Source organism: Eptatretus burgeri, chromosome 1, assembly GCF_056783735.1.
Source record: "Eptatretus burgeri isolate ZD-2024b chromosome 1, Ebu_testis_v1, whole genome shotgun sequence".
Taxonomy (NCBI): domain Eukaryota; kingdom Metazoa; phylum Chordata; class Myxini; order Myxiniformes; family Myxinidae; genus Eptatretus; species Eptatretus burgeri.
This window is the reverse complement of record NC_140961.1, coordinates 60,807,694-60,833,750: the sequence shown is the minus strand read 5'-3', so window position 1 is coordinate 60,833,750 and position 26,057 is coordinate 60,807,694. Positions and strand designations below refer to the sequence as shown.

Sequence of the window (26,057 nt, the reverse complement as noted above, 5' to 3'; positions counted from 1 at the left end):
TTTTACGCGAAACTTATTTCTAACTTATGTTTGACGTGCTTTGAACCAATTCTTTACGTAGTCCCAACACACATCGACGTATGTAGACGTATTCCAATGACGTCTTCCGGTCGACAAAAAAAATAAATTAACGTGTTTCTAGCTTACAACTGCCATATAAAGACGTGTTCCCAGCGGTTTTGGGAATTGGTATATAAAAATGCTGCTCATAAAAGGGGAACCCAACAGTGTTTTCGAGTTCCTTTTTGAGTCGATGTCCATGTCAGCAGTAACAGTATCAGTATTAGTATTAGTATTAGTAGTAGTTTGTTCATGTTGGCAGTAGTATGTGAGTGTGAGGGGGAGGGTGTGGGTTATGATGGATCGTCCTTGCGTTTAACGATTTAACGATTTAAATGATAAACTAAACGATTTAAATGGCTGCATCTCCACTATTGAAAGTAGATGCTTGCGCTCAACAATTGGATTTTTTTTACACTCAACGACTTTTAAACGGTACCACTCAACTATTTTCATTGTTTACAATGAACGATTTAAATTGCTGTCACTCGCATTTGTTTTTTGACGCTGGGGTTTGGAAATTTGAAGCGTTTCTTCTGAACGTGTTAAAACGCTCAAACTCGACTATTTTAAATAGACGCTGCCGATGGACAATTGGAATCATAGCCAAGCTAGACATCGAAGTGTGAACATCCTCGTCATGCCGAAGACAAGTTTGAAGAATGCTGCAAATAAGTGTCCTGGCCGTGGCCGTGGACGCTGACACAAGGACGATCCATTATACCGACGTCTTTCAGCCTATGAGTAACTTAAAAGTAACGTCTGTCGATGTGTGGCAACGATCGCGTAACGTGCCAACAACACTTTAATCATAGGTTAGAAATAAGTTTCTGGTACGCTAAACATTACCTCGGCATGTCTCAACTTATGATTAACTTACAAGTAGCATGTGTTGACGTCTGTCAACGATCGCAGACCGTGCATACAACTTGTGGCCAGCGTAGCGGAACGTGTGAGTCATACGCCGGCATACGTCGTGAAATTTCAAGCATGAAAAAATTTGAGGACAACCAAAAGTATAACGTTTAAAGCCAACGTACAACGACGTATGGCCGTGTTTTTCAGCGTGCTCTCAATGTTATCAAAACTTACCCATAACGTATTCAACGTGTGCCAGCGTTTTAGAAAAAAAATTCAAAAATCGGCATACGTTGGCTAAAACGTCAAGGTGTGACCGGGCCTTTAGAAATGTTCCCAGTTCGTTTCCGTCCCTTCTTGAATTGGTCCAGTATGGTTTGGATCTGAGTTTAGGCAGGGTTTTATCCCCGATAATTCGTTCATTCCAGCCAGTACGGCTTTGGTAGTTTCCGCTCGGCTGCACCCGAACCGGAGTTGGTAGTCGGTAGTTGGAACTCCACCATAGTCGGTAGAGTGACCCGGTTTGAGCAAGACGTGCCAAGGGCGTGGTTTCCCCGGTAGTCGAAATCGCATAGTTATTAAGGTAAATTGGTGATAGACAAATAGATCCTATGCTACGCGGTTTAGATTTTGGTGACCACAGTCGGTTAAACGACCCGCCGGCTCGTGAAGTTATCCGAGCAATGGCCTACAATTCCGGGGAGTTTGGTGGAAGATGACGCAAGCTTTCCTCACCTAGTGGTCATTCTCGCCACCAACCCCCAGCCCATAAATATATATTGTTGCGGATTCGCGCCCGCCGGCGTGCGAACGGCCACGTAACTCGAATCGCGGCACGTCGCCCACCGGACGGACAATCCAGTCGTGACCCTCTCGGACTAACGCCGGGAACCAGTCACGGGTGGACCTTTTGGTCTCACCGCGATCGAGCCAATCAGCCCCCGCGTGGGATAGGGTTGCTCGCCAAATTCGACCTACCTAAGTACCCACGCGGAGGGTAGACCGGGCGATCGCACCTCGCCGCAGGTCGACTTCGGACACGGGCCACTTAAGCGACCCGTTCCGTACTATCAGAATAACCGAGCGGTGTTATCGTCGACCTCGACGGTTCGATTAATTATCGGGCGTACTCAGCCCACTACCAACCCTTTACGTGAAGCAAGATGAGGGTTCAATGGGGGAAAAGACGAAGCGAAGCGGGAGAACAGTTCAACAATAAAGCACATTTATTCGCGGCACACGGGAAGCACACAAATACAATTCCACCAAATGCACACAAAAAAAAGAAAACACAATTCCATTTACACAAAAAGCAAATATAAAAGTGAAAACACAGTGCAGAGCTAATACCGACTACCGAGCACACGGCAACACTTATACAATTCTACTTCACAGACGGCGCCGACAACACATACCCAAAACCAAGGAAAAGAAATACCCCCAAGAATGAGGCGGGCCTGAGGCCGAGACCGGGTCGCGCCTACCCGTCTGGTGATGAGACGCGGAGCGGCGATGGCGCCGCAACCCGCGGGCCTCGTGGACGGTGTCTGGCAGGGGGTGGGAAAGGGGGCCCCCTTGGTCGCACTATCTCAGCGCGGGGGGAAACAGGAGGGGGTTGCTGATGCTCGGGGTATAGAGGATCTTTATTATCCCTGGTGTGCGTCTCCACCTCGGCCAGGTCGCGCTGCCGGCCTTCCTCGGGCGTGCAGCTCCCGGCACCGTCGCGAGCACCCCCTCGTCTGCCTTCGCCGCTGCCGCCTCTCCGCCTCTGGACTCTCCACCCTGGACTCTTCTTTGGGCTCTCCTCGTTCGACTCTCTTCAGCTTCTCCAGCTACTGCAGGCTTCGGGCTCCAGACTTCCACTCTCGTCCCCTCCGTTCCGACTCCTTCTCGTTCTCGTTCTCGTTCTGCTGACTGACGAACACTGTCCTTTTATCCCCCCGTAGCTTCGCCTTTGACCCCCTCCCTTTGACCTTTCACCTCGCTCCCCATTGGCCCGAGAAAAAGTGGGCGTGAAGGCTTTTTGATCCATAAATTTGCATATATCGATGTTCTGGAGGCGGGGCCAAATCGCCCCTCGCTCACCGATTGGACGGCAAAAAGTGGGCGTGTGTCGTTTTTGATCCGTTTTTGAAGCACAAAATCCGTGATTTTGTACACGCTGTTCGACGCGCGCTCTGCACGAATCCAACACCGGTACCCACAGCAGGGCAAGAACGGTGGCAATGCTACGGTTGCGAGGTGTGACGGGAAGGTCGTGGCGGTTGTGGTGAAGCGGCGTTGTGGTTGGTGGTTGATGTTGTGGTTGTGGTGGTAATCATGGCGGTTGGTCCAAAATAAAGATAGTAAAAGAAAAACGGCTATCCTGAAGAGTCGCAGCTCGCATAAATGACATGTATTCCCACTAGACAACGGGTTTGGGCCTAACTACACATGCACTTACCGAGATACCTCACCTAAGGGACCTGAATGGTGGTTTGCGAATTTGGTAACCACAACAATATATATATATATATATATATATATATATATATATATATATATATATATATATATATATATATATATATGTACACACACACACACACACACACACACACACCATTGTTATGTTGTTAAATCATAATATAATGGGCATAAGCCTGGAACTTCTAACACACTTTTATCCCAACGTATTCTGTTCATACTTCCGAAATCTTCACATTATGTGTTCCATGTATTTAAGCAGGTGATAGCAGGTGATTTAAGCAGGTAGATTTACAAAATTGAATATAGATAGAATTGTCAAAGACGGAATCATTGACGTCACAATCAGCAGCGTTCGGCGGCAAATCGACGGCCGGGTCCCAGACGACGTGCTTTACTTAGAACGTGCTCAGGACGTTTGTTCAACTCAGCATTTACGACTTTTATCCTGCCATGTTGTTAATCTTTTGATGGAGGTAATATAGAAACAATGAATATGTCAAATCGTTTGTGTTACTCATCCGGCACTTTGTGTCAAGGCCAACAATCAAAAGCGACCGGTCTCAAACGCTACCATGGGCACCTAGCCACGCTACCAATACGAACTTAGCTGTTGAATGCGGCACAAAACATCCAAAGAAACTACTGTAACCAAGTATTGTGATCCGTCCTGTCCCCCATACCCTTCGTAGACGGGTATCTGCTCGTTGTTTTAATACTTGTATCAGCATTACTTTCTTTCATATGAAAGTAAGACTTTTGCGGTCGGGGGATATGCGTCGCTTTTGGCTCATGGTTCAGTCCATTTTTCTCCCCTTTCACACCCCTGGATTATTTTGGTTGAGTCCACATTTACAGTCGATGACTTTTCATAAAATGCTTTATGTTATATATATATATATATATATATATATATATATATATATATATATATATATATATATACATATATATACATATATATATATATATATATATATATATATATATACATATATATATATATATATATATATATATATATATATATATACATATATATATATATATATATTTTAGTTGGTTTGTGTGCAATCGGACAGAGACAATGTAACTTCCTCGTGTTGGAATCACCTTAATCAATTCAGCCATTATTGTGTTCAGTGGGCAACAGTTTAACATTGGTTTTATACAGGAAATAAAAGACGAAGGAGAGGAGGAAGTACAATTTGGCGATTTCGCTATCTGCCGATGTGGTACTTTAGCGATGTGTTCTGGCGTCTTTTTAAGTCTTGGTAGTTCAGAAAATTCTCAAGAATAAAAGGTTTAGCTTTTAAAAGGCTTATATCCTTACTTTCTTTTATCTTCTCAGAATATCACTTTGTACATTTGATGCGGTGGCCATTTTCCTCCATATCATCCCTCTATCGAGCACCACTGCACTCAATGATAAATGCAGCACTATTGATAACTGAATTGCACTTATCATATGACAAAGTTCCTGCATTTTCCTAACAGCTAGTCACATATTTTGGTTCATCTATTTTTGAGTCACATCTTGAACATTTTTCATGTCTGTTAAGCATTTTCCAAACATTTTGCTTCAGCTGCAGATGTAGTTACGGATTTTATATGCTAATGCAGTTTATGAACCATGATTGTTGCTGATTCTGCGTTTCACTGTTCCTGTGGGCATTAATTTAAGCAAATTATTGCTGGTATATCTCTATAGTGTCTTGGTTTGACCAATGCTGTGTGCCTGGGGAACAATAACATTGAATCTGGATAATATATGTATTTTAACATGTTAATCTCTGCAGTTATGGCCTTCATGTCGACATTCACAGGAGTGTTCATCGCAATCTAAAGTGTAGCTTATGACTACCGAAATCACATAACTCTCTGGCCACTTTGTAGACTGTACTTTTTAATGGATTATACCACCATTTACTCCAATCACTGCTTCAACACAACGTCACATGGACCCTACAAGGTGCTGAAAGGAATTTCTCAAGGGTTCATTAATTCAGTTGTAAATATATCACACAGTTGAGGAAAAGTTAAACATAATCAAGATTATGACAGCTTTTTTTATGACAGTAAGTTCATCACAAAAACACTCAATTGATTATTACCTCCACCACCGAAGTTGAAAGAGGTTAAGTTTTCACCAATTTCTGTCTGTTTGTCTGTCTGTTCGTTTGTCTGTTTGTGTACAGGATATCTCAAAAAGTTGTGGATGGATCCGGATGAAATTTTGTGGAAATTTTCGGTGTGTGACAATGACGAACTGCTTAGATCTTGGTGAAGATCCGGATCCGGATCCGACTGCTAGAATTTTAAAAGTGATTCTTCACCATTGAGGGATTGGTCCAAAAACGATGTATAGCACGATATCTCAAAAAATTGTCGATGTATTCGGATGAAACTTGATGGACACGATGGGTGTGTAACAGGGAAGAATTGATTACATTTTGGTGAAGATCCGGATCCGGATCTGATAATGTTTTAAGTGATTCTTCACCATTGAGAGATAGGGCCAAACCGATATATAGCACGATATCTCAAATTGTTGTGGACGGATTCAGAGGAAACATGGTCGACAGGTTAGGTGTGTCAGAAGGACGAATTGAATCGATTTTGGTGAAGGTCCGAATCTGGATCTGGATACGAAAACTATTTATTTTTTAAAGTGATTCTTCACCATTGAGAGATTGGGCCAAAAACGATAGAGTACTGTATAGCACGACATTTCAAAAATGTATTGGGCCCGATATGTTCTCATGGGTCGGGCATTACATGGTGGAGGGTATGCGCTCTACTGAGTTCCTTTCTCGTTTTAAAATGTATTATCCAAAAATTGTAGTTGTAATATAATGATGGATACTTGTTAGAGCATTAAATGTATTGGTGATGAGTACATTACCCTTTTGAAAGCACGTCCGTTAAGGGGATATGATCTGGAGACATTTACATATTTGTTTTGTTCATTGTGCTATTTGGGTAAATAATTGGCGCTGCTGAAGTAATTTTACAAAAACAATTCTGCTCGGTGGTTTCAAATTGCCATCCAGTTATTTAGGGCAGGGAATTTGGAATTTGTTCAGCATGCCAGTGATAATTCACATCCTCTTCGTGAAACATACCAAAGGGTCTTTGGCATCCACCAACTCATACCAGCAGACTGGACACCTGACCTAATATGCCCCCACTGTATGATGCACTTCTTGATGGAATGACAAACACCAGTCTGATGACAGTTTATTGTCAGGCTGAAAATCAAACCCAGATGATGCAGTTCACAGATAAGTATGCTACGTCATTCTGTCGGATAATATACTTCCATGTGTCTGACCAACCTGCTCGTATGGGCAAGTAATTGTCGTAGTAGTAGTAACAGTGGTGTGCATACATGGCAAACTTTTTGGCCCTGTGCACGCAATTTCATATCTTTTTTTTTTTTTTTTTTTCTCTCTCTCTCTCTCTCTCTCTCTCTCTCTCTCTCTCTCTCTCTCTCTCTCTCTCTCTCTCTCTCTCTCTCTCTCTCTCTCTCTCTCTCTCTCTCTCTCTCTCTCTCTCTCTCTCTCTCTCTCTCTCTCTCTCTCTCTCTCTCTCTCTCTCTCTCTCTCTCTCTCTCTCTCTCTCTGTGTCCCCTGTCCCCTGTCCCCTCTGTAATTTAGTTGTTGATTGTTGTGTCACATGTTTTGTTGTGATTCTGGCTGAATATATATTTTTCTTTTCAGAAAACAAGGTTATTCATATTTTGCTAAAAATTGGACATAATCTTAAATATTTTTATTCTTCAGTTTGGTGATTGAATGTCCCATTGCTATCAGTCCTGCTCCACATATAAAAGGATAGGTTCCTTATCATTGTCTATGTTTACTATCCTGTTCTGTTTTAATTTTCTTGTTCCACAAAAGCAAATGTAAAACAAGATCTTCAGATGGATTCAGTCGAGAAGAAGATATAACATTCAGCTGTTTGAATTAATTTCCGCTAGCCACATAAATAATTTATTAAAGCAACATTTCTGTTATTGAAATCTATTCTGTTATTTGTCATTCCATTGATGATAGCTATTAAAATATTTGTATATAGATTTCAACTATTTTTGCAACAATCTTGGCAAACTTTCAGATGGCCCATATCTCATATAAATTAGTAAGAATCAAGAATGAGTTATTTTACAAAGGTTGACATTTTAAAATTACAATTTCATTCACATTTTGAAAAACAAACTTTTTTTTTTACTGTAACGGAGCAAATGTGGATGTCACAGAAATTTCAAAATTGGCATGTGGTGGAAATAGCACTACTTGGTTGGAGCCATTATTACAAATCATCTTCTTTTATCATATGATATGGAGTATGATATGTTGTAATCAACAAAATTTCTTTCAAAAATGCCAAAAATAAAAAAGTGCATCTCGAAGAATGCACAGAAGCACATTTCCCACTGAAGGTGGCAGGTACTCCCACCCGGAGTTTGAGGGTGTCTTCTATTATCACATAATGGACATTGAATGTTATCTTGGGTATTAGCTCAAAGTAAAATAATGACAAACACAAGTTGACTTAAAACATCCCATGTTTTCTGTGCCTTGTAGTATGACAAGTGGAAACATTGCCATCCATTAACTTTGGGAAAGAGGTTCAAAGCTATGCTTTTTGGTGAAAATGTTATGCTATACTTTGATGGTTTTAAATTGGTCTGAAGGGTTTTTTTTAATACCATCAACAATTGTTCTCCTTCAATACTGCACCATCGCTGTTGGCAAAATTATTTCCCATGGTTGAGTGTTTCAACCTTCATTTCACTTGTTAAATATTTAATTTCCCCTTGAGCTGCAAATAATTGGGAGTTGGGGGGGGGGGAGGAAGCCTTGTTTGTCCTTTGGCAGGGTTATGTTTCCTTGATATAGGAAACACCATTCCATACACTTGAGAAATTTTGCTTGATTGAATCAGAATTATTGTTTTCCATCCTGTTACACAACCTGTGTTCCTGTAACTTCCACTTCCAAGCATCGAGGGAAATGTGAGTGCCCTGCAGTCCTCTTCTCATCTTTCATTACCATGTTTTTTTGGCCTCGACATGTGGATTTGATTAGTGCAGACATTCCTTTGTACCTTGAGGTTTCTTTTTGTACCTAGGGACTTCTCTGGACCATTTTGTACCAAAATAAACTTGTTTTTGCAATGAGACCCTTTCATCGTTACCAGGCAATGAACGCTTTGCCTAAACAACTATTGTTGCATGGATTCTCACAAACAGAACATATCTACCATACACCATCCTGTCTCAGAAGCAAGAAGCAGGATCTGCCAAATCAGCCTGCACAACCTTTAAAATATTTATTGGAGATTATAGAGTTGCAATGTTGCCATGAAACGCTTTTCATGGTTGCTTAATGCAACTTTCTTCGGCTCGAAGAGCATGGGAGGAGTCATTGTATCTACAGTCCTAGCCAGCTGGGGTAATTGATTAGGTGAGAGATAATTGGTTATTGCATCCAGTCACAGGTGAGAGATGTGATTGTGTCTTTGTTTTTCATTTCTATGTTAACTGCTTTTGACATTTACACATGGTACATGTTTGGGAGCATCAATGGTGCACATTTCTGTCTGTGCTGTCACTGGTGATTCACCAATAAGCGATGGAACCAGTCCAGTGGCCGAGGGTGTGTATGTAGCATTGGGATTCTCATGTATGTACTACTTGTGAATGTCTTTGCAGCTGTGGAGGAACTCTGAGAAGGGTTTGAAATGGCAAAGGGCTTACCTTTTGTAGCATTTCATGTTTGCTTTATCCAACTTTCTTTGGCTGGAACAACATGGGAGGAATCAATTTATCTATAATCAGTCACCTGGCATAATTGATTAGTGGAGAGCTAATTGGTTATTCCCTCCAGCCCAAAGGTGAGAGATATAATTGGGTCTATGTTTCTCTCTCAGATATATATATATATATATATATATATATATATATATATATATATATATATATATATATATATATATATATATATATATATATAGTTGGCATGTCCAGAGGGTTTAACCCTGACCTGGACAGATGGCAAAGCTTCTCCCTTGAAGGCCCATAGCCGAGACTCAGATTAATGCACACAGGAAGGGGGGGAGGGGGCAATAGAGGAGGGGAAGATGAGCACAGCACCGGGGAACTGCACCAGGACAGCACAAGGGGGGTTATACTCGAACCCGACTACAAATACCCGGCTACAGTTTCTAAAAAGGAATATATTTAATGGAAATAACAAATATTTACAAAGAACAATAATTCAAAATGGTAATGAGAATAATAATGAACTAATAAATCCTAAAGTTGAGGTGCCTCTTTACACCGACTCAAATACAGACAAAGGGAACACAAAATAAAAAGAAAAATCCCTCCTTTCAAGTATTCTTGTAATTAGCTTGGCCCAGAGCTAGTCTTTGTGGAACTTGGAATCGAGGCGCTCCTATTCGCACATGCAGACTTGCACAAATGGTGCTTCTCTCTTATCAGGACAAACGGACGCCAGGCAATCTGCGAGCAGCACTCCACACCAAGGCTCAGAGCCTCAGCGTAATAGCTTTGTGCACCAATCGTCCTCACCGACCCAACCAAGAGATAAAGTCCAGCGTCTTACTTCGCCACGCGGGCCAAATCTCTTCAACACAAATACAAGGATCGTGCCATCGGCCTTGTCTCATAGGTGGCCATCTATCCTCTGCCTCCAGGGCATGGCCTGCTCACATGAAACCCGGGAAGGTGGGGCTTCTGCCTGCTGAACTTTCTCCTGATGTCACGTCCATCAATCATCCCTCTGGGGCGTGACTTCGCCTGTTGTCACACTTTGAAGGCGGGGCTTTCTGCCCACTTGGCACTTTTGCTTGTTTTAGGGACATGTTCCCTAAATTTATAACCGATCTTGAAATGTAAGAACATAGGGAAAATTACAGAGGGGAATCACATCCAAGGGAAGCTTATTCTTAAACCCGAGGTAATGAGCGCAACACCACCCCCTTGTGTGGTGATACATAACACTTAAGCTCACAGGTTCCCTACTTAGTTACATCAAGATGCCTCCTACACGTCAACTGAACAAGCAACTCTACACAATGCTATATTCCTTATTAAATTCATTCTCCTATCCGCACAATTGTAACACAGCCCCCTCCCCGCAACCTTAACATCTGCAAGGTTCGATGCAGGCATTACCATTCCAGCCTTACCACTGAAAGACTCACACCTAATTAGCTTATGAAATAAATTAGATGGGGCTGTTTGAAGCGAGCCATAGCTAACTTACCTATTTTCTTTACATTTTACACCTCTTAAACACAATAATTCAAATATTTGCAAAACTCTTGGTTCTTTGCTTATAACTCCTGGGGCAGGAAGAAAATGTCAGCAAGCACACACAAAAACCTACTTTTACGGACAAAACCTTAACCAAAAAACTTAACGTTTATACAACCCCCCCTTCTGAAGACTGCATTCATCGGTGGATGCCAGGATACCCAAAGTTACCTGCGAAGCCATTCAAATTTATCTGTTTCAAATTTCTGAGCCCTTTCTCTCTGCTACAGGTTAGTGACATGGATGCAGTGAACCTTCACTCACTCACTCACATAAATCCAGTATAAATCATTCATTCTCACCCTGCAAGACCATGGCCTAAATGTTATAACACGTGTGATCCTCAACTAGGCAACGGGGAGGTACCGTACAACAAAAATTGGTGGGGGCACTTCCGGTGGTGGTATCCGCAATCCAACAACAAGTCGCCTGATTTACGATTTCTTTGCCCCCCCCCTTCAACTATTCGGTCTCTGACAGCCAAACAGCTCTTTTGCCATACTCCCCGTCGGTGACGGTCTCCACACATCCAGGCTCTCATGGCCTCATACGGGTCGCCAGGTATCTCTCTTCCGCTGGTCGCACAACCATACCTCCCCATCCAACGGGTCTCCATTTCCTGGCACCACCAGCTGTCAGGGACAAATTATCTTGGGGGGTGGGGGGCAGTCACTTCTCCAGAGCTTGTTCCATTCCTGCATTCCCACATATCTTCCACACCCACACAACCCAACATCTCATTTCCTCCCCTGTTTCCATTCAATTCTCAAATAATGCAATGCAAAAATGGTGATCGTGTGTCCACAAGCCAACCACAATGGTCGTGATGGTGGTGCCACACGTGACCAAACTCCCCCAACCAACTTGGAAGTGAGGAATCCTGTGGAACATTGCGGTGTCCACTGTGCAAAAGTTTGTGGAGCAAATTGCAGAACTTCCAGCTGAGAACAGTGTTGCTGGAAAAGGAGAAAGTGCCTGCTACATTCCAGATGGTGTTGGCTCCTTGTTCTCGGTTGGTGCCCAAGTTGCAAATGCATACCTGTTTCTCTTCAAAGCCTGCGCTTGACTCACTCCGCCTAATTCACGATGAGCCTCTCGCTCAACCAACTCTAAGCTACAATTGCTGCAACTCTTCTCCACTACATGTCCTGCAAGTGGTTCAAACATTGGTTCTGCCAAATCTGCTCGACCCTTTCCAGGAACATTCCGATTGTCAAATTGTAGCAAGTCCAACCCAACTTCATACGAGTCAGTCAGTACAAGCATGGTCTCGACAGAACAATCAACATCACCATTGAGGCTAACAGAAACTTTTGGTTCTATCACCTCTACCTTGATAGCATTGGCCCAAGTGTTCAGCTGCTCCTGTAATATCTCATCCAATCTTTTGCTATTCAATTGTGACTCCCACAAGCCTATATTAGCTAACACCAGCTCTTAACCTGTGACACGAATTTCCAACTTTTGCTCCTCACTGCCATCCTGGCACTGACAAAATGCCAATTCCTCATCCTGCCATTGCATTATGGCACCCACACAGTTGTGATAGCCTTCCAGGTCCTCATTCACTTTTTCTCTTCTTTTATTTTTGGACTCAATTTTTTTCTTCCAACTTTTCCCCATTTGGACAGCCTGGGTTTTACCCGACTATTTTCAATGCCATTTCTTCCTGTTTTTGCTGATTTTCAGTCTCCAATTTCGTCTCGAATCTTCCCAGTCTGTCCTCCATTTGGTGTTCCATTCTTTTCTCCATTTCCCCAAATTGAGCCACCAATTTCGTCTCGAATCTTCCCAGTCTGTCCTCCATTTGGTGTTCCGTTCTTTTCTCCATTTCCCTAAATTGAGCCACCAATTTCGTCTCGAATCTTCCCAGTCTGTCCTCCCTTTGGTGTTCCATTCTTTTCTCCATTTCCCCAAATTGACCCACCAATTTTGTCTCGATTCTTCCCAGTCTGTCCTCCATTTGGTGTTCCGTTCGTTTCTTCATTTCCCCAAATTGAGCTACAAATTTCGTATCGAATCTTCCCAGTCTGTCCTCCATTTGGTGTTCCGTTTCTTCATTTCCCCGTTTCCTCCGCTTCATTTCCTCCGTTTATTCATTTCCCCAAATTGAGCCACCAATTTCGTCTCAAATCTTCCCAGTCTGTCCTCCATTTGAAGTTACATTCTTTTCTCCATTGCATCAATTTGTACCTCCAGTTCCTGTGTTATTCCCTTCTTAATTTCGTTCATTTGATCAGTGATGCCTTTTATTTCCCATTCAATTTTGCTTTCCCAGCATCCATATATTTCATTTCTCTGTTCATTCATTTTGTTTTTAAATCGTGCATTAATTTCCTTCCTTTGTTCATCGATTTGTCTCTTTAATTGCCTGTTCATTATTTCCATCATTTCATTCCTTTGTTTACTAATTTGTTCACCATTTCATTCCTAAGTTCATTCATTTTGCTTTCCATTCCCCTCATGTCATTCCTTTCTTGGACAATTTTGTTCTCCATTCTCCTCATGTCATTCCTTTGTTTATTAATTTGTTCCTTCAATTCAATAGTCACTAGATTCACCATTTCATTCCTGCATTCCCTTTGTCTATCCATTTGTCGATTAAATCCACTATTCATCTATTCCATCTTTTCAATAGTTTGTTCATTTTGTCTCCACAACTGTTCCCACACGACCTGAGAGCCCACACAATCATTTTCCGACACGATGGTCCAGGAATGGGGAAGGTTCCTACCCAATCCTCACTCAGTTCCATCCCCGGCTCGCTTCCCCCTTACTCACTACCGAGTATGAACATCGCCATCTCATACTCGTCTGCCATTTCGCCCACGCGTTTAATCTCCTCAGAATTTTTTTTTTAATGAAAGTTCCAAGCGTTCTTTAATCTTCCGACACCAATTAACCATACACTTCGTACTTCGATTCCTGCAATCATCTCTCCCTTAATGGTAGAGAGGCGATCGATAAACAATCTAGATTCCCAATTCTTTTTTTTTTAAGCTCAGCTCATTCCGGAACCAAATGTGGTGGTCCCGATGGATTCCAAAATCCCTTCCCGATGCCAAATGGCGTGGTGGGGTCGGGGGGAAGGGGGGGGACTCAAAGAATCCCGCTCCAACGCCAGATGCCAGAGCCAGGGTTCGATTACCACACTCCTGACAGCAGTTGTCGTGTCCAGAGGGTTTAACCCTTACCTGGACGGATGGCAAAGCATCTAGCTTGAAGGTCTACAGCTTTTTCTTGGTTAGTTTACACAGATTTTTTGGGCTGGAAGGGTGTGTGTGTGTGTGTGTGTGTGTGTGTGTGTGTGTGTGTGTGTGTGTGTGTGTGTGTGTGTGTGTGTGTGTGTGTGTGTGTGTGTGTGTGTGTTCTATCTCCAGATGCGGGTTTCACAAGGTGGAACGGATCCCTCCCAGGGCTCAAAGTAGCCACCGTCATCTGTCTGTGTCTGTCTGTGTGCGTCGTTGATTTGTATCTACATATGTGCGTTCCAGAATGTTGAATGGAGTCCTCCAAGGCTGGGCTCAAAGTATCCACTTCGTTTCAGTAAGGGGTCATGATTCACGGACCAAGCTGTGAAGTTTTCTGTTCTCAAAGTTTTGTGCCGAGAGCTCTCTTTGGCATCGTTACTGAGCACAGGACGGATTCCAACTGAAGTTCGTTTGTAGTGATATTCCCATGGATGGTTTGTAATATCTCTGTGAGGTTCTTCGTCATCATTCCCATGAGGTTCTTTGTCATCACTCGCACAACTTTGGCATTCGTTAGCTTCCAGGATATTTTCACTTCGTGCTTGAGGTCTTGGTATTTTGTCATTTTCTTGATTTCCGCATCATTAGTGCAAAATCACTGGTATTAACACCTCAATTAGCAATTCCTTCTTTTTTTTGTACCTTCGTATGATGTGATCGCAACGCTTTGTTTTCGATGTTCATGCCCAATGGGATGATTAGATCGTACGTGAGCGGAAGTTCAATGTTTTCAGTGATCGCTTTTGGTTCGTTTTCCCACAAATTTTCTGGAATTGGAATATCAAAGTTTTTGCAGATATGCCAGAGGATTACTTTACAATCTCTGTTGTGTTGTTGTGTGTACAGCCATTCTGACTTTTTTTTCTTGTTTGGTGATTAAGCATCCCATATCATTCTCTTTGCTAACCCCACCTCCACCATTCACCTTTCCCCCCCCACACCCTTTTCTCACTCTGTCCCCTCCTCACTCCCCCCTCCTAATAAAATGCAGCACTCTCCTCCCACACCTCTGTCGCTCTCTTGCTGTCTGCTTGTCTGTCCTCACTCTCTCACTCTCTCACTCACACACACACGCACCATCCCTCCCGCAGTGAATAGCAACGTTTGTTGAGGTGTTTCTCTCCCTACCTGCCCCCCTTTTTCGCGCCCCCCTCGCCCTTCCTCTCTCCCCCTTCTTCATCCTCTCTGCCTCCCCTCTCCGCTCTTACCCTACACCTGCCTTCTCTCTCTCTCTTTCCCTCCCTCTTTCTTCTCCCCCACCCACCCCCCAACCTTTATTGTCCCTGTCAGCTAAGCGACGGGTTGTATTTTTTAGTATATCAAAATAATAATAATGATAATAATCATGTGATTACTAATATATTTTTTTCCAAGTTGTGTATCCTTGAGGATCGGTGTGCTTCCCCTAACTGTTTTGGCGAATAATCGTGTCATACAAAATATGTCGTTTTAAAAAAATGTTCGAACTACTTTGCGAAGTAGCATGTTGATGCTTAATTTGCAGAACTTGGACGAATAGCTGCCCTTACCCAAATTTAAGAAGAAAATCCTCTTCTTTCTTTTCAATGATAATTATGTGGTGAGCCATGGATTATATAATACATATGGGTTGTGTGTTGTTTTGTTGGGCAGGTGAACACAATAAGATGCAAGGTGGAATCCCGTGGGATGAATCACTTGGAGGGTGGATGGCCAAAAGACGTTGACCCTTTGGAAGTGGATCAGACACTTCGATTCCGAAAGAGAGTGGAACGGGATGAAAATTATTTGAATACCATAGTGAATCTTGGAAATGTAAGATTTTTGGCTTCATATAATCAAATGTACACTACATTCTCAAAGTAGTGGGATGGCACACTGACCTTTGAAATAATCCCTCTGATCCTGCACCTATATATTTATGCACACAATGCACAGCAGCATGTCCTTCACGAAGGTGTCTTTTTGTGGAATTTTGAATAACAGTGCACTGCCAACTTTAATGCAATATTACAGTGAGGCCCTTATGTTTACCAGCATGATATCACACCTTGCCATATTGCTTTGGATTTTTTTGGAATTGATTTGAGGACAACAATGTTGAAAACTTGCATTTCCAGCCCAGAGCCTTACTTAGACTCACTCAAATCACTCTGGGAAATAGCGTGATACTTGAACATGACAGTTCACATAGCGGATAGTATTCAAGTTAAAAGGTACTACTTGTAGGTACTCCCTTATGGGACGGCCTCACAGCCCAACTCTTGGGGAGAATCCACTCTGGGTTGTTGACAGGCAGTGGTCTCCAAAGGAAAACATTTATAGTATGACCATGCATTTGACCTTGAGGGCTTAGATCTAAATGTTATTGTAGACCAGGAGCTTTGGGATTCGGGCCAAGATCCATGTGTATTAATTTCACGAACTTTTATTGACCATGCACTTTGATCCTGGTGCTGAAGTACAAATGCTTAGCTTTGTTATAATGTTTAATTTTCTTTCACCTTTTGTTCTATGAAAATACAATCCTCAACAGAGATTATGGCCAGGAAATCAATAAGGTATCTGGAAATTTATTCGTTTCCCCAGGGGGCGGGCTTGCAATTTGATATTAAAAGACTGGCAGGAGCCAAAATGGGCTGATTGATACTGCAGTTAGCCATGTAGTAGCTGACACTGCTTTTATCTGTGAGCATTGTTGTGTTTTTTTTCCAGATCTATGTATATTGTTTAACTATACCTTTCTATTGCTCATTATGGAATTTATAAATTATTTTATAAAAAATCATTTTAATATACCCATTCAATTCCTCCTGTCGGTAAGGACTGTGACATCATCAATCCTTATGTGTTGGTTGCATCTGTATATACATTAAATATGTAGATTCTCTCTGGATATTGTAGTCTTTAAGATATTTATTTTTTGCTTTTGCGTATCTCTTAGAACAGACTTGAGAAATTTCTCCTATTTTAGCAGATTCAAACATCAACCACATATTTGGGTCTGTTGATAATTCTAACTCCACTCCCCTCATCTTATGAATGGACCTCCAAGCTAATCTAGTGAGAGGCCAGGATTACAATAATCTTGATCTACACAAGTCCCTCTACATTCTTGAAAAATCTCTGTGAGAAGTAGAACATCCATTCGTAAATAAAAGCCATGATAATCTCCATTTTTTTATGTTAAATTTTTCCCATACTTTCTTTGCATGTTCATAATCTTCATCAAGAATATTAGTTTGATTGGAGGGCTGAGAGATATGCACACTTGCCTCCAAGTTGTCTCGCCTGAGTTTGAATCCCGACCCAGCTATAAACTGTCCTCTCGGTGTTTCATAAGTCAGGTGATTCATCAATGTGTGTGCCGTCCCTCGGATGTCCATTCTGCCAGCATTCGTTAGTGGATGGTAAGAGTTCCATGGTGTCTTTTGCGAAGATTAGGTGAGCTAGTGCTGTCACCCTGGCCAAATTCCAAATTCCTGCACGAACCAGCAGAGGGCCACACCTTTGGCCAATGAGGCTGTCCTGCAGCCTTGTGCTGCATACAAACTAAAAAGATCAAGATGTTCATTCTGTTATGTAAATCTTTATGTCTTTGTAAATGCATGTTGTTATTTTTTCCAAAGTTATTTAGATAATCATAAGGATAAACTCCTTTTTTTGTTTGTAACCCTACTTGTTCGACAGATAGTCAAAGACATACAGTTCCACCATTTCATTCTTTACTAAACATGTTTTCTAGGGTTGAAAAATATTTTAAATTTTCAGATCCCGAATTCTGAAGGAGATTTTTACCTTTAATTTTAAATAATCTTTGTTAGAATTGCTCTGAAGAAACATCCAAATAAAATTTGGGCTCTTAAAATGTATTATGAGCTTCTTTAATTTTCTCTTTTATATGGCAATTGTCTCAACCTTGTCTTTTGAATAGGGGTTATACAGTGCTTCACATGAACAATTTTTTTTAGGGTGCCATGGGTCTTTTGTATTTTTTTTTTTGCCATTTTTTTGGGAGGGGTGTCCAAAAACCCCCCAAAATTGCTGGAGAGTTCTGACATACATCACAGAACATTTTATCTCTCTTCTGCATCGTAATAAAGCCAATGGATTTTGTCCTTCACGTTGCCTGGAACTTTCCTTGCCATCTCTTCTCAAAGTCACTGCTGCTTGGAATGGGAAGTCTCCGTAAAGAGACCCATAACATTACTGGCAAAGGCACCTGCTGAGATTGCTGATGTGCTGGCTAAACACGAGGGCATATGCTCTCCTCACTGTTCCCGTCAACTTGTCCTCATACTGTTGCATCAGAAACACTCTCCTCTTGACTTTCTGCCCCACTCTCAACAATTTGTCTTTTGGCAGGTGCAAAGCCAAATTGAGAGTCTTTTTTGGCTCATTCCTATGATTTATCTCAATCAACCAAGCCTGTCTTTAATTGGGCCTACCTTACTCTTACTGGGGGTGTTATGCATATTCATTGATGTACAATGGCGCAAGTATTTGTGATTATGTATGTCTGAATATATGTCCCCTCTTCACCCTTTCATTGGACAGTTGACCTGACACCACCCACAATTGTACCCAGAGGACCCAAAATATGCCCCCTCCCCCTCCCGAGGACCTAAAATAAATAGAAGACCCCCAAGGACCCAAAATACCCAGAGGATATATATGATGCCAAGGACTCAAAAGAACCAGAAGATCCAGATGTCCCAAAGACCCAAATGACCAAAAAGACCCAGAGGAACCAAAAGAACCAAAAGACCTTGTCAGGTATGAGAGCATGCATCAGAGCAGCATGATACTGTGTCCACTTTCCACTGGCATGCCAGGCGCCTCTGTCTGGCCATCCCCCAGGCAGATGCATGGCCCATCCCCATCTCCGTGGGATGCCAATCAACCTGCTGCAAACATGAGGCATGTAGTCAGCCCATTGACCTCCTCCACTCACAAGTGTCCCTAACTGAGATAATCTGGGAAGAAGGATCAGCGTTAGGAAAACGAGCCTCCGCAACAAATCTCAGCTGAGTCTTTCAGCAATGGCTCATTGGACACAAAGTCTGATCAGCGATGGCGAAGGATTCTCTGAGAGACCTGGCACTGACGGAGTTAAGTCTGCATCTAAGATCCCTGGTCAGAATCCAAGTCTCAGATCGGAAGAGCAAGACTGGAAGCACCAAGGATCTGGAGACTCAGACTTCTGTCATCCGACATGGGTACCGACAGTCCCACACCCTATTATCCAGTGAATCCATGATGCCCCAGGCCTGACCCAGATGTATATTGACTTCTGGCTCACAACATGTGGATAAATGAATAGCACTTCCAAGGTCACTGAATCTATCCGTGACATCAACATCCTCACCACAAATGGGTACAGCCAAGATTGCAGCATCCAAGATGTCATTAATAGCCTGGATCTTTGTATTGACCCAGGAAACCCATAATCCCAGTGTCTCCGACTCCTCGTTCAGTGCCTCGAGGGCCCCCATAAGGTTATTTAGCATCTCCGTAAAGAGACTGAGTCATCAGCGAAATCAGAGATCTTGACATTCCCAAACGATGCACCACAACTTGATCTCTCAGACATCCGCCCCAGAATCCAGTCCATACAAGCGCTGAAAAGTGTGGGAGCCAACACACACCCCTGAGGAACTGCAGTAACAACTGGAAAGAAGTCGGATATTGAAACACCACACCTCGCAGCACTCTCAGTACCAGGATGGATTTAGACATCATATTGATAAGTTTTGCTGGAACACCTCAAAGTTCAAGAATCCTCCAGAGGGCTTCCAGATGCAGTGTATCAAATGCTTTGCAGAGATCAACAGTGGCTGCGAGCAGACCCTGCCAAAACTCTCATCTGCATTCTGTGTGGACAAGAAGGATACAGTCAATTGTTTATCTTTCGCGTGAAGCCCGACTGCACTGGGTGCTAATGCTCGAGCAGGTGGTGGCAAACCTGATCAATAATTTTATCTGAGCAAAGACCTTGCCTGGCACTGACAGCAGCATCACCCCTGTTTAGCTGTTGCTGTCCTGGTGATCACCCTTACCTTTCAAGAGAGGGACAACAAGGCCCCATTTCCAATCACTTGGGATGATGCATGCAGTTCTGTGCTCTGTCTGGAACACAGGCAATGATATGCATACAGCATTTCCACCAGTCTTGAGAAGTTCAGCATGTATGCCACAGATCCAAGGAGCTTTCCCTCTTTCAATTGCTTCACCGCAAACCTGTGTTTCCACAAAGGAAGGTGGTCGCAGTTGATTGGAGGGTCAGCATTTAGGATAGTTACACCCCTGATGTCCAACTAACAGCTGGTGGGTCAGCCTGGTACAGCCACCCAAAGTAACTGGCCCAGTGGGACTTCACTTCAGACTCCTCTGTCAAGAGCCCACCACTCTCCGCTCTAACTACCATACACTAAGAGACAGGCTTAGAGGAACACAATGCAATAATTCCTCTTTAAGCAAGACGATAATCACTTGACCACAGGTGATGCTCTACCCTTCACAGATTCCTCACACATAGGCCTCCTCATCTGCCCTCAGCACACGTACAGTTTTACACCTCAACACCCTTTACAACTCAGCTCTGCTATTAAGCCTGGTCCTGCGACACTGGTCAAGGCTTTCCAGTGTCACTTGGGAGACAAAGTTCTTCTTCGCCTGACAGTGCTTTCCAAGACATCCACAAGCAACATCAAGGAAGGTAGTCTTGAAGACACTCCACAACTCCTCAGGATTCCCCAAAACACCCAGACCCTCCAAATCCCCTCTCAGCCTGTTCACAAACTCCTCAGCTTCCCTCTAATCCCTGAGCTTGCCAACATAAAGCCTCAGCTGGGATGGTACAATTCTCCTGGATTTAAGGTGCAAGTTCAGAGTTCCTACAACAAGCCGGTGGTCAGTATTGAAGAACTGAGCACTTAGGAAGACCCTGCAATTCTGGATCATCCTCCAGCGACCATCAACGTGCACATGGTCAATCTCCTTTGCCACACCACCTGCGCTGGAATACCAAGTCCAGCAATGAGCTTGTGGGCGCTGAAACCATTAAGCAGCCACCCTAAGTCCATGACTTCCTGCAAAGTTAAGGAACTTAGGGCTATTCTGGTTCACAGTTCCAGACCCGTGGGGACCAACACACATCTAATAACCATCCCCATCAGTTGCAGTCGATGCATAGAAATCCCCCAAAACTAGAAGTGGATCTCGCCTGGGGCACTGATCAACCACAGACTCGAGCGTGGCATAGAATGTGTCCATGGTGAAATCACTCGCCTCAGTCAGAGCATACACTGAGACCAGGGAAATGACACCTGAGGAGTGACGAATCCTTAGTCTCATAATACGCTTGTTGACCGGTGTTACCTCAATTATCATTGGAGTAAGCTTATTGGACATGGCTACAGCAACTCCTTGGGCATAGTAACCATCAGAGTGACCAGACCAATAGTAGGTGTAACCACCCGCCATGATCTCGCCGCAATCCAGTCTCCGAATCTCCAATCCAGTCTCCGCAATCCAGAGAGTGCTGCAATACCAATGTCCAAACGCTTGAGCTAAGATAATAACTGAGACATGTGATCATCCTCTCTTAGGGATAGGACATTCCTGACACCAAACCGAAGGAACCGCCTCAGGTTAACCCAAGGAGAACGCCGTCTGGTGGACGACACCTCATCACTACCCCGACACTCTCCCACAATCTGACCTCGGAATGTTACCCCATGGTTTCCCTCTTATCATCAAAGATTGGGGGTCCTGAAGGCTTTTCACCAATCCCATCATCCGGTGAGCTGCCCTGCGAAGGGAAGCTGCACAGTAGGTACTCCCACGAAGTGGGTTTTCAGATGTTTTTTATGCTTCTGGAATGTTTTGTAGAATGAAGTGTACGGTAGTGTATGGTGGCCAGAGTGAAAATCCTGACACCAATCTCCTAATAAAAAGTAACCCAACTCGCCTCCAAAGCCAGTCGCCGACTGCAAATCCTCCGTCGTGCAAAGTCCTTCCTCGGCCCTCCTGAGCTCCTGACCACTTACAAAGCTTTTTTTGTCGCCTGATGGAGTACTGCTCTCCCCTCTGGGCTGGTGCTCCTGCCTCCCACCTTTCTCGGCTTCACGCTGTCGAAAACCAGGGCATTTTGGATTGTCGGCATCTCCTGCAATGAGGCTGAGTTTTTGGGCCTCTCAATCAATCACCGCAGGTTTGTCGGTGGTTTTTCTGTCTTCTACCATCTCCTCTCCAGCCTTGCCCCCCCCCTTGCTCTCTCTGCGATTTATCCCCACCACATTTCCACAGGGCGCTCAAGGTCCGCCAACTACCCCCATCTGGTAAAACTACCAAAATCACGAATCACTGCTCACCTTCACTCTTTCATTCCTCTTTTTTCCCACCTTTGGAATAAACTCACTCACTCTATTCTTTCCCATTCTTCCCTTCAGGCTTTCAAAACAGCTGTTCACCACCACCTCTTATCATCCCCCATCCAAATCCTCGATCTTTTCTACCCCCAATAATCCACCCAAGCCCACTTCCTTCAAATTCCCTGCTTTCCTTCCTGAAAGTCCCTGTAATGTCCATCTTCTATTCCCCATGTTCCCCGTCCCATCCCTCTCCCTTCCACAGATCTCCTAATGTGTCTGTTCCCCACTGTTTTGTCCCTCCCACTCCCACCCCTCTTGTCTCATGCCCCCTTGCTGTGAGTTGTGTGTTAGCTCTCACAAGAGCCTCGACAAGGTATACAAAAAACTGCAGGACTTCTGCAGACACTTGGGCACTATATATGGATGACTGTTTATTTATTTATTTTGTATACCTTGTCGTGGCTCGTATGAGAGCTAACACACAACGCACAGCGACGTGGGCATGAGACAAGAGGGGCGGGAGTGGGAAGGACCGAACAGTGGGGAAGAGAGACATAAGGAGATCTGTGGAAGGGAGAGGGATGGGGCAGGGAACATGCGGACTACAAGATGGACATTACAGGGACTTTCAGGAAGTAAAGCAGAGGATTTGAAGGAGGTGTGTTTGGGGTGGATTAAGGATTTGGATGGGGGATAATAGGTGGTGATAAACAGCTGTTTTGAACGCCTGGACGGAAGAATGGAATTGAATAGAGTGAGGGAGTTTATTGCAATGGCAGAAAAAAAGAGGAATGAAAGAGTGAAGGTGAGCAGTGATTCGTGATTTTAGTAGTTTTACCAGATGGGGGTAGTTGGTGGATGTTGAGCGCCCTGCCGAAATGTAGTGGGGACAAATTGCAGAGAGAACCGGGGGGGGAGACTGGAGAGGATATGGTAGAAGACAGAAAGACCACCGACCTGCCTGCGGTGAGAGTGAGAGGCCCAAGGACTCAGCCTCATCGCGGGAGATGCCAATGATCCGAAATGCCTTGGTTTCCACAGTGTGAAGCCGAGAAAGTTGGGAGGCAGGAGCACCAGCCCAGATGGGACAGCAGTACTCCATCAGGCTGTGAACCAAAGCTTTGTAAGTGGTCAGGAGCTCAGGTGGGCCAAGGAAGGACTTTACACGACGGAGGATTCTCAGCCGGCGACTGGCTTCGGAGGCCAGGTTTGAAATGTAGATTTACCATTAAAGATCATAGCAGATCGTGAGACCCAAAAGCTTGAAATAAAGGAGACCCAAAAGTTTGAAAGAAAGGACTTCTTCCAGAGGATTGTTGAGAAAGTGGATGGTGGGGGGGGGGAGGTTCTAAATGGCCCTTCGGACAGACATAGTGAGAGTGTGAGATTTGTCCGGATTGAAAGACATGTTCCACGTTTTGGACCATTTTGTGATTTTACCCAGATCTGCAGTGAGCAAAGAAGCTGCTGCATGCTGGTCTGAGGGATGACAGATGGTATGGCAGAGGGTGGAGTCATCAGCAAGGAGAAAAAGAGGATTTTCCAGATAGTCGGAGAGATCATTGATGAAAACCAGAAAAAGAACAGGGTCCAGAATGCTACCTTGAGGAACTCCAGCCTGGACAGGAAGAGGGGATGAAAGAACACCATTTAGGGCCACACGTTGACTGCGACAGGAGATGAATTCTGCAAACCATGAGTGGAGATGGACTTGGATACCATTGGAAAAGGCTCACAAGGAGCTCCTTTGCCCTTTGACAGGTTTTATTCTTCATCGTGCTGGGTGTCCATATCATACACCTTCCTCACGAAGAAACTTGTTGGGGGGACGGTTTAGTCGCCGACAACCCGACCATGGAACAGGTTCGTACAGGTTTACATGGTACCTGTAGCAAGTCACAGATCTAGTCTGACCTAACCTGATAATAATTGAGCAACAGAGGCCAGAGCAGTCAGGCTTTATACCAAAAGATCAACGAGTTACCGTATCCTTGTTCTTCGGGTCCTCACCGAATGCAGACAAGAGTTTCGGCAGGGGCTGCTTGCAACCTATGTTGATCTCTGCAAAGCATTCGATTCAGTGAATCGGCATGCCCTCTGGAGGATTCTTGGTTTTTATGGGGTGTCACCACAACTGATCAATCTGATATCTGAACTATACTCTGGTACTGCGAGTGCTGTGAGATGTGGTGATACCATCTCTGACTTATTTCCAGTTGTCACTGAAGTTCGTCAGCGGTGTGTACTGGACCCCACACTTATCAGCACTTGTATGGACTGGATTCTGGGGAGGATGTCTGAGAGCTCAAGCTGCTGTGCATCGTTTAGGAATGTCAAGATCTCTGACCTTGATTTTGCAGCTGATGCAGTCATCTTTGAGGAGATTGGATATCCTTTTGGGAGACCTCAAGGTGCTGAATGAGGAGTCTGAGCTGCTGGGATAATGGGTTTCCTGGATCAAAACTAAGATCCAGGCTTTTGATGACATCTTTGATGCTGCTATCTTGTCTGTGCCTGTTTGTGGTGAGGATGTTGAGGTGAGGGAGAGATTCACTTACCTTGGCAGTGATACTCATATCTCTGCTGGCTATGAGCCAGAGGTCAATAGACGTCTCAATCGAGCCTGGGCAGTCATGGATTCACTGGATCATGGGGTGTGGCACTGTCTGTACCTGTGCAGGAGTATGAAAATCTGAGTCTTCAGGTCCTTGGTGCTTCCATTCTTGCTCTACGGATGTGAGACTTCGAATCTGACCAGGGATCTGAGATGGAGACGTAATTCCTGTGATATCAGGTCTCTTCAGAGAATCCTTGGCTATCACTTGTCAGAACTTGTGTCCAAAGAGCGGTTGCTGAGAGAGACTTAAATAACATTTGTTACCTGCATTGTCCGTGAGCATCAGAGTCAGCTGTATCGACATGTGGCTTGTTTTCCTGACACTGATCCTTCTCACCATATTCTCTCAGCGAGGGAGCCTCGTGAGTGGAGGAGGCCAATGGATCGACCACATGCCTCGTGGTTGTAGCAGGTTGAGCACCATCTGAAGTAGATGGGGATGGGCCAGACATCTTCCTGGGGTTTGGCCAGACGGAGGCCCCCTGTAGCAAAGTGGACGCAGTGATGTGCCGCTCTGGTAAATGCTCCCATACCTTACCTGAACTGGCCAGGTGGGGGGAGGGGGGTACTTCCAGATGGCCCTTTTGGAGAGACTTGGTGAGAGTGTGAGATATGTCAGGATTGAAAGACATGTTCCAAGTGTTTGACCAGTTTGTGATTTTGTCCCGATTTGCAGAGAGTAAAGAGGCTGCTGCTTGCAAATCTGAGGGATGATAGATGGGACGACAGAGAGTGGATTCATCAGCAAAGAGATAAAGATAATTTGAGAGAATCAGAGAGACCATTGATGAAAACCAGATCAAGCACAGGGCCCAGAACACTGTGTTGAGGAACTCCAGCCTGGAGAGGAAGAGGGGATGAGAGTATTCCATTGAGGGTCACACATTGACTGTGACAGGAGAGGAAGTCTGTGAGCCATGAATTGAGATTGCCTTAGATAGGTAGAAAGAGAATTTTCTGAGCAGTGTGTTTTGCCAGACCTTATCGAAAGCACGCGATATGTCTAGGGCGATGGCTCTGATCTCATGTCTGGCATTGAGAACCTCCATCCATTGTTGGGAAAGCAGGAGCATCAAGACAAGGGTAGAGTGACCTGGTCTGAA

General features: G+C 44.0%; 1 protein-coding gene across 4 annotated transcripts in view; it reads left to right on the top strand.

The window, feature by feature from the left end:
• Positions 1–26,057, top strand: part of DNAI2 (dynein axonemal intermediate chain 2) — a 207,037-nt gene that overhangs the window by 55,229 nt on the left and 125,751 nt on the right. For all 4 annotated transcript variants that reach the window (XR_015059325.1, XM_085885608.1, XM_085885597.1 and 1 more), the window contains exon 4: positions 15,616–15,777. Coding sequence is in view for 3 of the 4 variants with exons in the window: in XM_085885608.1 (XP_085741734.1) it covers positions 15,616–15,777 (162 nt within the window). In the remaining variant the exon portion in view is untranslated. The remainder of the gene's footprint in view (positions 1–15,615; positions 15,778–26,057) is intronic.